The sequence below is a fragment of the Microtus oregoni genome, unplaced genomic scaffold (genome assembly GCF_018167655.1).
Source record: "Microtus oregoni isolate MIOR12 unplaced genomic scaffold, Mior012 000012F_ref0000307, whole genome shotgun sequence".
Classification (NCBI taxonomy): Eukaryota; Metazoa; Chordata; class Mammalia; order Rodentia; family Cricetidae; genus Microtus; species Microtus oregoni.
In genome coordinates, this window is record NW_024543071.1 from 20,030,533 (window position 1) to 20,046,441 (window position 15,909).

The 15,909-nt window shown below is 48.5% G+C and overlaps 1 protein-coding gene across 2 annotated transcripts in view; it reads right to left on the reverse strand.

Annotated features, from left to right (window-relative positions):
* Nucleotides 1–1,474: 1,474 nt before the first annotated feature.
* Nucleotides 1,475–15,909, reverse strand: part of Dntt (DNA nucleotidylexotransferase) — a 31,262-nt gene continuing 16,827 nt past the window's right edge. Inside the window, exons 7-11 of one of the 2 annotated variants that reach the window (XM_041662071.1) lie at nt 13,436–13,568; nt 12,112–12,220; nt 7,377–7,622; nt 4,255–4,335; nt 1,475–1,561 (exon numbers count right to left, since the gene is read on the reverse strand). In XM_041662071.1, the coding sequence (XP_041518005.1) occupies nt 1,475–1,561; nt 4,255–4,335; nt 7,377–7,622; nt 12,112–12,220; nt 13,436–13,568 (656 nt within the window). Of the gene's footprint in view, nt 1,562–4,254; nt 4,339–7,376; nt 7,623–12,111; nt 12,221–13,435; nt 13,569–15,909 lie in introns of both variants that reach the window. The other variant, XM_041662070.1, reaches the window with a different exon arrangement.

Below are 15,909 nucleotides of genomic sequence, written 5' to 3' on the forward strand. Positions count from 1 at the left end.
GCCTCATGCTGGTTTACCAGCTAGGCTGCTGCAAAGGAAAAGTCAGGATTTTCTGAGTAATTCCACAGAGCAGGCAGGTGTGGCAAAGCCCTGTGGTGATGGCTCTTGAAGCAACTCCACAGAAGGGGCGTTTCTGGGAGGGACACGCACACTATCTCCTCACAGGGACAGTCATTCCTCCTGTCTCCTTAGCAAGACTTTAGTAGAAGCAGTCTTACAAGGGGTGGTCTCTTGGCCAAGAGATTGACAGGTCCAAATGGATTATCTCCTAAGGGAGGAGCAATAGTATGAAACATTCGAATCTTTTGAGACAGATCAGACTGCCACGTTGCCAACCAAGGCCAAAAGGTATTCTGTTCTTTTGACCAGGCCTTAAGAAATGGCAAAGCTGATGTTTGTCTTTCTAGCGTTACCAGCGGTGTGGGAGGTGGGGGCCAAAGCTTTGGTGACATCCAAGACCATGGAGAATGGACATCTGGGTAAAGCTGATTAACCCCTTGTGGGAAAAGCACAGTAAGCTGTGACACCAGATTCCCTCCAGACTATGTGTCAAGGACCTCTCTTTTTCACATGTGTCTCCCATCCCCTGGAAACAGACTGATACTCATCAGTTTGTCTCCAGCTCTACAGCAGGCTGAGGAAAATGACATAGCTACAATCGGTGGCCTTTTGGACTCTTCAGAATATAGGATCTGTCTAGCCTGTCCCTCCTGGAGGAAGCAGGAGGGAAGGATGGATCTGGTGAGGAATGTTCCAGAACTTGCTTCCTTGCCTTGGGTGCCCCGAGATGAAGAAACCTCACTGCCTTTCTGAGAGATCCAGAGGGAAAAGGAAGACTTTCCTGCTGTGGTTTAGGAAATGCATTTGCGACCAAGAGAGAGCGGTGAGAATCCATCCTGATGCAGTTCAGTGCTGTCAGGGAAGGAACCAGCTCAGAGCAGAGCCAAGACAACTAGGAGTCAGCACCCTGCCTTGTGGCACATCTGAAGGGACCCAGAGTCCCCTTGGGAACCTCAGATGCACGTATTACACCTGTGTGTCCCTTCAAAATCAACGGCAAGCTTTTGCTTCCACGGTTCCATTTGTGTTTACAAATATAATAACTGAGCAAAGAAAACTTTAGCCTTTTGTTTCTATTTTTATTGTTGATGTATACAGAGATCCAGACACACAGGGGTTAGGTGGGCTTTGATGCTCTTCTCTGCATGAAGCGCCAATGGCAATATCATTTTTATTGAAAGAATGGACCACGAATTCTATATAGCAGAGGGACAGACAGCCTGAAAATGTGACCCACGGCCACATCCCAGCTTATCAAGCCAACAAAGTTGCTCTAGAATATTCTCTAGACATAGTTTCCATGTGATCCATTTGCTGTCTGCATTGCCTGAGGCCTAAAGAATCCCAGACTTTCCTAAGCTAACACACAACCCGGCTTGTCTAACCTGAAGAGAACCAAATCAGTGGCTCGTTCTTAGGCGTTTCTTTCCCATGGTTCAATATAATCCAGTCCCAGGTGGGCAAAGATCTCTTCTTCACTGTCTGCTTCAAGAAACACCCTCTGGAAGCGTAAGGAGAAACACACACACTCAATAGCTTTCCCTCAGCTTCTCAGCGCAGTCACACTGAACCACCTCCCACCTGCTCCTGAATATGAAAGGTCAGAGGAAGCCAGGGTGTGGTGACCCCCACCTGGAACCCCAGCACTTGAGATGCAGAGGCAGGAGCCTGGGCCACAGAGTGAGACCTTAACCCAAACAATCAAACAAACAACAAAAGCCCTAGTGACTGCTTCCTGTACTTTCGACACTTTCCCATCCAGGAAATGGCATGTGTGAATCAAGGCAAAATAACGACACAGGGAATTCTTTTCTAATTCTTCTTGTTTGTGTGTGTGAGTGCATGTTGACATGTGGACGCATATGTGTGGAGATGCATGTACGTTCGTGTGTTCCATGTGGAGGGCAGAACTCAACACTAGATGATGTCTTCCTCTACCATTTTCCTTTTTTTTTTCTTTTTTTTTTGAGACAGGGTTTCTCACTGAGCCAGTAGCTTATAATTGACTAGACTGATTAGCTCCAAGAATCTGCTTGTCTTGGCCTTGCCAATGGCTAGAGTTACGGATATGTCCCACTCCTGGCTGTTATGTGGTGCTAAGGGTCTGAACTCAGGTCCTCGTGCTGGCACAGCCATCTCTCTGGCCCTACTGGTCTCTCCTAATTTTAAAATGTTTAAGTACATGGGTGTTTTGACCACGCATATGTCTGTATACCACATTCATGCTTGGTGCCTGAGGGGGCCAGAAAAGGGCATTGTAGCCACCATGTGGTTGAATCAAACCCAGACCCTCTGTAAGAGCAGCCAGTGTTCTTAGTCACTGAGCCATTGTTCCAGTCTAGACCCTTATTCTTAACCATAATTGTTCTTTGGAACCATTTGATGGAGCTTTTCTTTTCCTCCTAATAAAATAGCCTGAAACACGAGTCACACTCCAGCCCAGTGAAGTCAAAGCACCAGAGAAGTCTCGCCATCAATCTATTTAAGGTTCTAGACTATTCTAATGTGCAGCAGAGGGACAAACTGCTGGTCAGGGCAGGCTGCTGTACATGCTGCGTCCTCTCGAGCCTCCTACACCTGCGCACAGGCTCCACCCTCCAGCTTCTACCCCTTGGTCTCTTTCAGGCCAAGCACTTCTTCCTCCGAGTCCCTTCTAATACACAGCACCATCCTGGGCCCAGAACTGGCGCCTGTTGAATTATTTATTACACGGTCACTCGCAAGCCTCCCTGACCTGAACTCTATAGCTCTGCCTTCCTCTGTGTGCTCAGTGTGTGAGGCTATTCTGCCAGGACCTACTGCCTCCTCCTCCGGGAGAAGCACCTTGAATTTCTATAAGGATTCGCTTTCCCCTTCATCCATGAGGATGTGGGGCTGCTCCCATCTCTAGGGAGAAGCACACAACCCAAATCTGGCTAATGGGTACCATGGCAACGGACTAATAGATGAGCACATGACCCTAGCCTGGTCAATGAGCAGTTAGAATCCATGCAAAAAACTAGAAAAAAAAATCTTTTCTGATAGAATAGCTGGATAAATGGGACTCATGGGAAAACCTTGCCTGACAATGAGAACAACCCCAGAAAGCCCACCTGAGCACCTGGATACATCCGTACCTGAATGCAGTGTTGCCCCAGAGACCGCAGTATTTGCCCAAACTCCTTTTCTTTTACTTAAGGTATTTTCATTGTTAGTTTCCTTTAAACTCTGATAAACCATGAGAGGACAAGGAGATCAATTTTTTCTTTCAAGGCAGGGTTTCTCTGTGTAACCCTGGCTGTCCTGGAACTCACTCTGTAGACCAGATTGGCCTTGAACTCACAGAGATCCTCTTGCCTCTGCCTCCCAAGTGCAGATTAAAGGTGTGCACCTGGCCAGAGATCAGATTCTTTTAGACTCTTTTCCTCTAAGCCTAATTTGGTGCTCTTGACCACTATAAGAACAGTAGGCCTTTTGGCTTATGGATTTGACAGTAGACTTGCTAACTCTTCATCAGCCTCATGGTAACTTGTCACTGTTCTGAGGCATGACTGAACAAGGCACCACCATCAAGCGAGTTCCCCACGATTAGTGACTGAGGTCTGAGGGCTTCCCATCCGTCTCTGGGCACCTGTGTTACTCTACTGCGGGAGATGTTCCTTAATGACCCACTCAGAACATGACTGCATTGGTATTCCTGCCACCTTTAGGACTTGTAGTGAGTCTTTATTTTCTTGGGAGTAAATGGCTGTAAACATCAGGAATATAGCAACTCAATTCTGGCCACCTCTGTGCTGGCCCTGGAGCCCATCAGCTCATTAGTTGACCCAGAAGCTCCAGAGTTGCACCCTGGGTCAGGGGGGCACTACCGTCTGAGTAGATGTGGTCCCACCCCTTTCAACTGTGTTCTGCAGAGAACAGAACATGTGTAGTGGAGAGAAGCAGACCTGGACACTAAAATCAGTTTGGGTTGGAGTGAGGGTGGGATAAGAGAGACCAGTAGGAAAAGGGGTTTTCTGCCAGTCCTGAGAATCCGAGTTCAATACCTAGAACCTACATGGTAGGATAGAACCGGCTCCTCCAACCTCCTCATGCCCCCTTTTCTCCCACTATAAAATAAATAAAGAAATACAGTAAAAAATTGTTTTAAAAACCTGTTCAAGGGAAGGGTTTGGGGGTAAAGGTCAGTAGCCCACCTCAGGAAGGAGACACTACCTTGGTCTTGTCATACAGAGCATGATTGTCCAGAATCATCTTCCGCTCATGGCTGGCGTAACGCCGCAAGTCTCTCTCAAACTGCTGCAAGGTGAATTAATATAAATTACCGTCCTCATGTGGTATTTAGAACCATCCTGCACCCTCAGGTGTTTGAAACTGCCACCTGCTAGCATATTTTCTTGTGTGATTTTCTTCCTCAGGGCCAAGGTCCTGGGTGGCTGAGCTCTGGGATCCCTGCACTAGAACACAAACTTGGTTTGAACCAGAAACTTATTGGCTTGGTCCCTTGTCAGGCGGTGTCCAGCAGGCAGCAGAAAGCGTGTAAATATCTGGATAAAATGGACAGTGTGGGCATTGTTTATGGGAAAATACCTGGTCCAGAGTGAATGCCGCCTAAGTCGTTTTCGGTTTTAAATACCATCATTACAAAAGAAGGTGAGGAATGGGAAGATCGTGGCCCAGATTTGGGGCCTATCCCTGCGTCCTTTGGCACACTACCCAGCCTTTCTGAGCCTTGCTTTGTCCCACAATGGAGGGAGTACTCGTGAAGGCCCCCCCCTCTTTGATGTCCACCCATGCTGAGACTCTGTGAAGAGTCACCTGCTCCTGGATGACATCTCTCATGATCAGGAACACACCCTGAAAATCTGAAAACTAGGAAGGGTGGCAAGCAAACCCTAGAAACGAGGACAGTGAATCACACACACTGCTGCTGGCTTCCCTAGAGAAACCCAGGTCTGGAAAACTGTCTTTTCCCCTGGCATTGGTGAGAACGCCTGGGACCGGCGCGCCCTCTAGTGGGGAGAAATGATTTCCTCTTCACTGGAAAGTTTCTGTAGCTGGTGCAGACACAACCAGCCTTGAAGATCAATCAATTGCAGGGAACAGATTGGCTAGCACAGATTAGGGAAGTTCCAGGTCCTATTTAGCTCACTGCCACCGGATCCTAGCTCTTGTCTGGGCAGCAGTTGCCCACATCTCTTGCTGGTTTGCAAGCATCTGGAGAGGCTGAATGGGGTCAATAAAGGGTTTCTCCCAGCTCCCAGCCCCCAGCCCTGTGTGGTTTGGGAGAGACAAATGTATTCTTAAACTCCTCAGCCAAGGCCTTCAGAGCATTTCTGTGCGTGCAAAGAGAGATACGGTTCACTAAACAGAGTGCCAGCTCCTGCCAGTTCCTCGGGGAGCTGAGAGTCTAGCAGGGAACACAGACTGTGGGCGGATAGGAAGCCTGTGCTGGGGACTTACTGAGCAGGCAGGACTGCCATGGTGGGGCACCACTGAACAAGGGCTTGAAGAGAGTGATAAAAACCAGAACGGCTCAAGAGAGTTGTGCTGGACAGTTTGATGTCAACTCGACACAAGCTAGAGTCATCTGAAAGGAGGGAACCTCAACTGAGAAAATGCCCCCATAAGATCCAGCCGTAGGGCATTTTCTTAATTAGAGATTGATGGGGGAGGGCCCAGCCCTTTGTGGGTGGTGCCATTCCCTGGGCTGCTGGTCCTGGGCTCTATAAGAAAGCAGTTTGAACAAATCACCATGAGGAGCAAGCTGGTAAGCGGCACCCCTCCATGGCCTCCACACCAGCTCCTGCCTCCAGGTCCCTGCCCTGCTTGAGTTCCTGTTCTGACTTCCTTTGTTGATGAACTATGACACGGACATGTACACTGAAAAACCCTTTCCCCCCAAGTTTCTCTGGTCACGGTGTTTCATCACTGGAGTAGTAAATCTGACTAAGAGAGGAGTCCGGTCCTTTCCTGAGACCCAGAGATTTGCTGGGGTGGAGGTGGGTGGCTGCCACACAGGCCACATGCTGGGGGCTGAATCTACCAGGGAAACAATGTATTACTTTTGAGAAGTACTAGATTGGACCTTGCGGACTCAGACAAGAGGCAGCCCCTCTGATTCACATCAGCTGCAACTCACTGGTGCTCTTTCCTGCTTCTCTCCCTTGGGTAGAACCAAGCCACACTCACCCTCTTTCTTTGTAGGAAAGGCCCAGGTGGGCTGGCCAGCCCTGAGATGGGGGGTCCGGAGTGGCAGCAGCAGCAGTAGAAGGAAGACCAAGTGTGACAGAGCCTGCAGGCCCCCCTGGTCTACGGTCTACCAGTGACCTGGGATGCCGCCCTGAGTTAAAAGGGAGAACTAAGGAGTGCCATACGTCTTAACAGGATCCTGTGGCTTCAGGCTAGGGCTAGATAAGATACTCAGACAGCCTTATTGTGGTGCAGGCAGTGACCTCCTGTGCCGGGCTCAGTGCCAGCTGCCTTGTTCTGTGAGTGCTCGGCTGTGCTACATGACTGCAGATGCTTAACAAGAGCCCAGCGTTACCTCTAAGGGAGGAGCTGGGGTGCCCAGCTGGACTCCAGCTTTAAGACAAGCCACCGAGTCCTCAGCAGAGCCCTGCGGGGTTAGTGCTGCTCTCAGCCTGAAGAAGGCCCAGGGAGTGTCATTTACCCAAAAACTGTGAAGCCAGGGATAGAGCAAGGTTCATCCTCCTGAATCTCTAATTTTCTTTTTAAAAACCTCACCAGTCTCTTAGAGCAGCCCTGGGAGACAGCAGGTGCGCACATGGTCTTGTGCTTCAGACAAGATATGTAGATAGTAGGTAGAAGCTACAAAACCATGGTGCAGTTGCATCCTTGTTTGCAGCAGACTTGAAGCTGCGGCCTGGGCTGGTGCAAGCTGTGCACTGTTGGCCCTGGAGGGTGCCATTCACATCCTGTAGGGCTAGGAAGCTTGTCCAAGATCGGTCAGCTGAGCAGAAGCAGGCTGAACCCCTAGGACTGAATCCATCTGGGCCACTCACACTATACTGCTTCCTGGGTTTACCTAAGATACCTCCTAGTTGCCTATGGGATTTTCAAATAGGTTTCTGGGCTTAGGTGCCTGGAGTTTCTGGTGTAGTGGCATACAGTGTGGTGGAGAATTTATAAATCTAACCTGTCCCCAGGGAAGGCCACTGCTGCTGGCTTGGTGAGCAGCACCTTGGGGATAACTGGTCTAAACGAATCTGACTCACGAGACCATATGTCAATATCATAGCCCAGTTTAGGGGCTTAGGGGCATTGTCTCCTCACTCTCCCCGGGGCCAGGACAGCTAATGGCAGACAGCCCTTACCCTGGAGCCAGTCCATCCGAGCAGCGCGAAGGCCCGGCGGTCATAGGGGCACATGACCAAATCTACACGGATGGCCTTCCAGTCCTTTCCTTCCTGCTGGCTGCTCTTGCCACTGCCCACTCTCTGGTGGTGTAGCTTCAAAATCAGGAAGCATTTCTGGAAGTGGTCGAGGGCATCCACCTTCCTGCTCGGCAGCTTGAACTTTTCGAATGTCGACTCTATGAGGTCACAGTACAAAAGCAACCCCTGAAAAGAGAGGGAGCAAGTTCAGAAAGGACCCTCCGAGCACCCTTACCATCTTAAAGGAAGCCATTTCAGAGCTGAACAGATGTGGGTGGACTTTCGTCCTTGCTCGCTCAGCAGCTAGGAGAGGATGTGGGAAGCAGTTCTCAGACTCTCTCTACAGAAAAGGAATTTCTCCATGAGAAAGACTGAGCCCAAACTACTCAATGATAAAACTTCAGAGACCCCACCTCTCCTTGTCTGGACAACCTTGCTCCTTTAAAAGCAAACCACAATGAAGAGAAAGCCACACTGTTTCCTATGTGTCCCAATGATGGTTGCCTGACTGGGTCAAAGGGTTCAGGCCCAATGTGGGATATGGTGACCTGCTGCTTCTGTTGGTTTCTGTCTTTTTTTTTTTTTTTTTGCAGTGTTGGAGATTGAATCCAGGGCTAGACATTCTACCACCGAGTATAACCCAGACCCTGAAATGATGCTTCTCCTGAGAGAACTATCTGCCTATCTTGGAGGCAGTAGGAGAAAGCCCATGATGCCTGTTCCATCTCAAGTTTCTGTGCAGAAAATGAAGATGTGATTTAAAGGAGTACCAGTTTAGCACCGGCCCCTGGGAGTTCCTCTGCTCCACACAGCAGTAGCACTTGGCTGGTAATAAATGGGAGCATTCTTGGGTGAATTGAACCTGAACATGTCAAAGCTTTGACTAGAATGTTCCTTCTGGTGCCCAGTGCTCTCCACGGTAGAGCCAGCTTTTTGCCGGGTGTCCCCACTGTTTGCAGTTCGCTTCCCTGTCCCTATTTCTCTCGATGTGATTTCTCTCCTCTGGAGCCGCTTTGAGGGTGGGCTCTGGCTTGGCCTTCGGTGCCCGTGGTTGTCTTTCCAGTAGAAACGGAGTGACCGTCCCAGTTAGGAAGGAGGCGTTTCCCACCATATCTTCCCTCTAGTCCCAGGGTGTGGAGCTTGGAGGAGCAGAGCAGCTCAGCTTTTCTTCAAACACAGAGGAGGCTCCACCCTCTCCATCTTAGTGGACCAATTAACCCCAGGATATACCAAACCAGCAGTGTAAGAGCAGGAAGGGCTGTTAGGGGGCCCAGTGAGGGGTTCCGCAGCCAGCAGCCCTTCTTGCCCTTTGTTTTTGGTCCCTTCCATCTCCTTGGAGGAACCAGTGTCTGCTATTCAAACTGAAGTCAGTTTTCCAAAGTGAGGGCAGTCATCCCTCAGTCATCCTGGTAGCAAAATTCACAGATGCTCAACACACAAAGTGGTAGAATTTTGCATATGAGCCACACACCTCCCTGGAGACTTTCAATCACTTCTAGGTTAATTACCTAATACTATGTAAATGAATATATTATTGTCATACTGTATTGTTAGAGACTGAAGATGGGGGGGGGTGTCTATACATGCTCGGCATAGGTGTGGGTTTTTATTTTATTTTATTTTTGTTGTTGCTTCTGTTTGTTGTTTCTAGTATCTCTTCCCATCCAAGGTTGGTTGAACTAAGGTCCCGGTCATAGAGGGCTGACTTTAAACTCCTTTTGGTTCTGGGTAGCCTGGAATGAAACTCAAGGTTACCCTCCGGCCTTAGCCTCCTGAATTGCTGAGGTGACAAGCATGAGCCACCATGCCTCCTTCTCAACATTCTGAATCTCCCAGAAGTTCCATGAACTCCAAGGGTGACAATCATGAAGTTAAGTTCCTTGTACCGGGGTCCTACTCACGGCTCATGAACCCAAGCCTGACTCATGTCCTCTCCTTCCTTTGTGGTGAACTGCTAGCAGCCACAGTTGGAATTCAGGCAGAAGGCATGTCTCGGGAACTCTGACCTCCCTGAGACCAGTGTTTCCAACCTCTTCAGCCTCCTCTCTCCTACCTCTGACCAAGGGGTTTTCTCCCAAGGGTGCCATTTAAGGCCACCTGATGGAAGACCATACCGAGGCCCCTGGTCTGTTCAACATACTTCTCAGACATTCAAGCATCTTTTGGGGATGTTGTGCACGGTCAGTGAGAGCACACACATGTGTGGGCACTGTGCACAGCACACGGCTGTGCTTACGTTCATCTGTAAAGAGAAGTTCAGTGTAAGGATGGCAGGGGAGGGAAGTGAAGTGCAAGCAGAAGTCAAATTCTACGAACTCTGTCAATTTCACAGCTGAGGCCCTGGACATGTGTCCAGGGAAGGGACACCTTCTCCATGAGGGAAAGGGAAGGGGAAGGAGAAGGGGAAGGGGGCTGACCTGCTGGCTGCTGGGTCCCCTGCAGCCCAGTGCCTGGCTCGCACACAGAGATCAATAAGCAACCCTGCCAGTGATCATCCCAGCCTCCATTTGTTGGTTATTTACCATCTGTCAGGCACTCCAGAGACAGCCATCCCCCTCTATCCCCTCCTCCTCCCCCCACCGCAACTGAATCTCCTGCTAGCACAGACAGGAAATGGACCATGAACCGTTAGGGACCATCCCTGGTTGCACCACCACTGCCTACTTCCGAAGTCTCAGATCAGACTTCAGTGTTTTACTGCAGGGCCTGGGACTATAATGCCGATCCCTAGGGACCACAGCAGGAATACCTGCAAACTGGCCAGGCAAAGAGGGCTTCCCCTGCCCCTTCTCTACTCCAGAGAGAGTCTCAGCATGAGAACAATGGCACAACAACAAACATCAGTGAGTTTCCAGCCTCCAGTGTGGCAACAGGCCTGGGGGAGAGATAGCCTGTGGCCTGCCAGTGAGAGCCTTTCCTCTCCGCTGCTCCCCCAGCACAGAGTACTGGACAAGTGTCTACTCTTCTAGTAGTGTCTTCTGACTGAGCTTATCTTCTCTACTCTCAGGGGCTCCAGTGCTCATTCTGTGCTCAGTCTCCTGAAAGGGACAGGGAGACATGGCATGGTCCCACAGATGAACTTGGAGCTGATTCTGAAACCTATGGCTCTGGGGCTGGCTATTTCTAGCTTCCACTCTGTCTGGTCTCCCCTCTCTGGTGTATCGGTGAGCTTGGCCCATGCCCAGCAGACATTGTCTAACCAGAAAGGGGGAAGCTGCACTAGGGAAACTCAGGTCCAGCCTCCTCCACTCAGTCAGACCTGCAGGGTCCTGGGGGAGAGAGAGCCCCTTTTTCTCTCTAGAAATTGGTGCTTGATGCTGATGTGAAGGCCAGAAGTCAGATGGCTTTGGATGTGGGATTAGTTTAACTCAGCTTCGACCATTAACAATGGGTGGTACCTATTGGCCATGACCTCTGCGTGGTCCAGGCTACCCTCATTGGCTTTCTTCTTCTAACAAAATGCATACGTGGAATGTATAGCTTAGGGATGTGGGATTTCCCTCTGTATGCTGTTTTATTACCATTGGTTAATAAAGAAGCTATTTTGGCCAGAATAAAGGCAGGCGAGAAATTTGAACATATATATATATATATATATATATATATATATATATAGAGAGAGAGAGAGAGAGAGAGAGAGAGAGAGTAGGCAGAGTCAAAGAGACACCATGTAACTGCTAAAGGAGACAGACACCATGTAGCTGCCCAAGAAGCAAGAAGTAACAAACCACGAGTCTCGAGGTAAAATAAAAAAAAAAATTGAAATGGATTAATTTAAGATATAAGAGCTAGCTAGAAAGACACTTAAGCTATTGACCAAACAGTGTTGTAATTAATATAGTTTCTGTGTCATTATTTGGGTCTGCGCAGCCGGGAAATGTAAGAGTAATCTCCATTTACAGCCTGGGGCCCAAAGCTGGTCCATCTCATGCCAGCCGTGGGGTGCCATAATGAGGTGTTACAAACACAATTGACAATTTACTGTACAATGATCATGTAACATAAAATTAACAGTGCTTGGGGCTGGGGAGATGGATCAGTGGTTAAATCATGGGTATGTAATCACGAGGACCCTAGTTTCAAATCCCCAGAACCCATAGGAGTGCTTGGTAGACATGACAGTCTGCCTACAATTCCAGCCTCAGAAGGTGGAGAAAAGGGGTTTCCAGAGCAGGCTGGCTAGTAGGACAACCTGTATCGAAAAACTCTGGGTTTGATTGGGAGACCCTGTCTCCCAATAAATAAGGTGAATAAGGTGAAGAGTGACAAAGGATGAACCCCAGCATCAGCCTCTAGCTCTTCATGCACCCCCACATGTATGCTTATGCATGTGCAAAACATGCACACATCCATTCACACTCTCACACACATTGCTAGACATACACACACCACACGTACCACAATACTAGACATACACACATACCTCACATACACTTTCACACCACACATACAACACTACACATACACACACACTCACATACTTATACCACACACACACTCTCATACAATACTCTCACACACACATACACACACTCACAAATTCTACACATACACACACATGTGCATACACATACACACATACTCATTCATATACACACACATCATAGAAAAGAAACAAGCGAAAAGCACCGCTCCGGGGGTCTTGAGTGGCAAGCCGTTGTCTTGGTCTCCTCACCTGCTGTCCCCATAAGTCTGTCACTTTATGCAGGAGTTGCTGCTCTTCTTCCTCTGTGGCTCCTGGGCTGGTAATTAGAAAGTCTACATCATGCCCAGTCATCTTACCCCTAATTCAAAAAAGCACAGAATGAAAATCAGTTATAATTTTAGTCCTTCATTTAAAAAAAAAAAGTCTTTGTTTCTATGTCTCAAGTGTGAGGTTTGTGGTGCAAAATGCTCACAATATTTTAGATCAGCTGTTCTTGGTTGTCCACCTCTACTTCTTACGAACCAATTCAAGGCAGGAAATTCACATGTGGTCTGTAGATTGTAGTATACGGATGGGAAGAAAGTAACAAAGATTACTTCTACACCCAGCACATACACACAGAAACATGGATGACAGTAAGTATCCTACCAAGAGCTATGGCCATACCATACAAGGTAGCCTTCTTGGAATTATGGTGTGAGTTAAGGGATTTTTCTTTGTCTCCCCTCCCCCCCTTTTAAAAGGCAGGGTCTCCTATGGTCCAGACTGACTTTAAACTCATTGTGAAGCTGAGGATTACCCTGGACTTCTTATCCTCCTGCCTCTGTGCCCCCAACAAGCACTGGGGTTAGAGGTATGTGTCACCACACCTGGTTTATTCGATGCTGGGAATCAGTGTCAGGGTTTCCTTCACGTCAAGCAGGCATTCAACCAACTGAGTGACAACCTCAGCCCAGGGATTTAGATTTAGTCTTCTTTGATCCAAGTGACCAGGTAAGGGCTCAGGAGAAGTAGGTGAAGGGCAGGAGGGATGGACCCCTTTCTGATATCCCTTTCTCATATGGAGGCATTTGGTATCCAACTGACTGCATGCATTTCTGAAGACTTGTTCACTTAGCTGTCACCGACTCAACCAAACTTTCTTGAGCACCTGCTTTGTGATTGGGCTCATAGTCTGGTCTCAGTGGGAACTAGCCCCCACTAGCTCCACACAGAATGCACACATGGTGTAGCCGGCATCTGGGAAACATGGAAGAAAGTCCCTAATCCAGCACAGAGCAACAGCGAGTCAAGGAGGGCTTGCTGAAGCAGCATCTAAACTGAGTCTTAAGGAATGAGAAGTCAGACAGTTGCCAATTTTACAAAAGTACAGGGAAAATTTCACCTGACCAAAGTTCCAGAAGCAAGACACAGCTCTGTATGCAAGGGATGCCTAGCCATTTGGAGCTCCATAATGCAACGCAGGGGACAGGAGTCAGAGCAACAAAGAGAGCTGGCACTGGGTCAGGATGAGCCTTTCGCACCATTTCAGAGGCAGGTAGGAAAGGGGTGCTGAAACAATGACATCGCTTACCTGCGGAACCCCCCAGTCATGGTGACCAAGGCATCTGGAAGAAATGCTGCAACCGCCTCCTTGACTAGCACGCTGGTGGCCTCTGCTTCTGCCCTGTTCACACAGCTAACAAGGTCTTCGTAGTAGAGGAATCCTGAGAGGCCATTTGGCCGGCCAGTGGAAAGAAATCACACATAAGGCGACCCAGTGTTAGTGGGAGAGGATGCTGTCTCAGACAGGGCTTGGATCAGACTATGCACAGAGCACAGTCATCTATGGTGTTGTCTTGTTTGCTTGCTTGTGGGCTTTTCACAGTCACAAGGGAGCTTTGGATTCTCAAGGAGAGGTCTACAATGTCCTAATTAAAGGAAAAGTATTCAAATCCTTCTGGGATGTGAACTCTTCCTATCTGATGTCACAATGAAGAGCCAGCACAGTCGCATCTTCCTCCTCTTCCTCCTCCTCTTCCTTCTCCTTTTTCTCCTCTATTTTGAGCAAAGGTCCAGTTGTTTCCGAGCTCCTAATTCTTCTGCATTTGCCTCCCAAGTGCTGAGATTACATGTGTGCAGCACCATGTCCAGCCTTCTTAACCAACAAACTCTATCACACTATTTAAAAGAGGGATGTGGGGCTGGCGGTGATGACTCGCACTGTTAATCCCAACACTCAGGAGGCAGAAGCAGGCAGATCTCTGTGAGTTCCAGGACAGCCTGGTCTACATAGTGAATTCCAGGACCGTCAGAGCTACACAGAGAAACTTTGTCTTAACCCTTGACCCAAGAGGGGAGTGGTGTCTCAGGACTTGAATTGATGGCTTCTTTAGAAAAGTGAAAGGTCATAAGAGGAAGTAGATGGTCTGTGTCCAAAGCAAAGCCAAGTGCCTTGGAGAGGCTGATGTCTTCTTCTGGGCCTGAGAACTATAAACCAATGACTGTTCAAAAGCGATGTCATGAGGGAGAGGGAGTAGGGGCATCTGGCTAGTCCCACCGAGTGTTTGGAGGGAGGCAGACAAGGAAAGATGCCTAACTCCAAGGATTAGGGTGAAGTACTAAGGGAAGCTGGGTGTGCCTGAGACAGTTACTCAAGCTTCTATACAAAACACTGAACTTTCATTAAGGGTCCCCAAAGGGGACCACCCAAATGCCACTTGACAAGCAGGAGACATACTCCCCTAGAAGCCGCTGATTGGCACAACAGGACACAGAAAACCTGTTGTTCCTTGTCTCTCACCCCAGGACGCCAGGAGGCCAGGAGGCCATTTGGCTTGGGCAAGTTGTCAACAAAGCTCCCAGGTTCAAAGCCATCTGTGATCTCTAAATGGGACAGTTGCAGGAACGTGTTGACAGGATGAAGAAAAGATGCTCATGCTGATACCCCCATCACTCGTCCCTACCAAGCCTGATGCTTGAGGAGCTACAGTCTTCATATGAATACTGATGTCTTTTCTAGCTGTATTGTTAACAGTCACCTTTATACTGGGACACAGCTCTCTCTCTCTCTCTCTCTCTCTCTCTCTCTCTCTCTCTCTCTCTGTGTGTGTGTGTGTGTGTGTGTGTGTGTGTGTGTGTGTGTGTGGTTTGGTCCACAGAGCAACACTCCACTAATCTTTAATAGAGAAACTGCCAGCATCACTGGCACTCAAGTACAGCTCAGCTGGTACCTGGAATTCCCCATGTTCCCTCACGATGTCCATGCACATGAAGTTATGATTTTTCTAAAGAAGGTGTAGCTGTCAGCCAGCACCTCACACCTGTATTCCCAGGACTCAAAGCACTGAAGCAGAAGGGGCACAAGCTCAAGTCTATCTGAATGAAACATGATGTCGCTTCCCACTTCCTCTGTGTGTGTTAGCAGTCCTCACTCTCCTTCCAGTCCGTCTCCTTGGCACTTAAGTTTAATGATTGCAAACATTTCTTTTAAAAGGTATTTCTAGAGTTGGTGTAAAACACACTTACTAGATGTGTATTCTGGGGTCCAGAGTAGAAAAACTAGATCTTTTTTCTTAGACTATTATTTTTAAATTTCCTGTGTGGCATTGTATAAAGTTTAATAGGAATTCCTCAGACATCAACAAATCTAAGCAAGGACTCAGTGGCTAAGAGCACTTGCTGCTCATCCAGAGGACCTAGGTTTGATTCCTGGAATCCACGTGGTGGCTCATAAGCAGCTGTAACTTCACTTCCAGGGGATCTGGTGCCCTCTTCTGACCTCCATGGACACTGCACACATGTGGTGCACAGACATGCATACAGACAAAACAACCATGTACATAAACTAAAAAAAAAATATTTTAAAACAGAAATCAGCAGGGTCACAACATGAATGAGGGTCTTCTATAGTGTCACTGGTGGGATGCCCAAGATAGGATCTACCTCCTCTACTGTTTCTTGTGATTTCGTTGCCTTTGGTCTGTCTGTCTGTTGTTATGACTTGAGTAGAAGCTACCTATTGACTACCCCACACACCCAGCCTCTGCTAGAAGGCTCCATTACTTC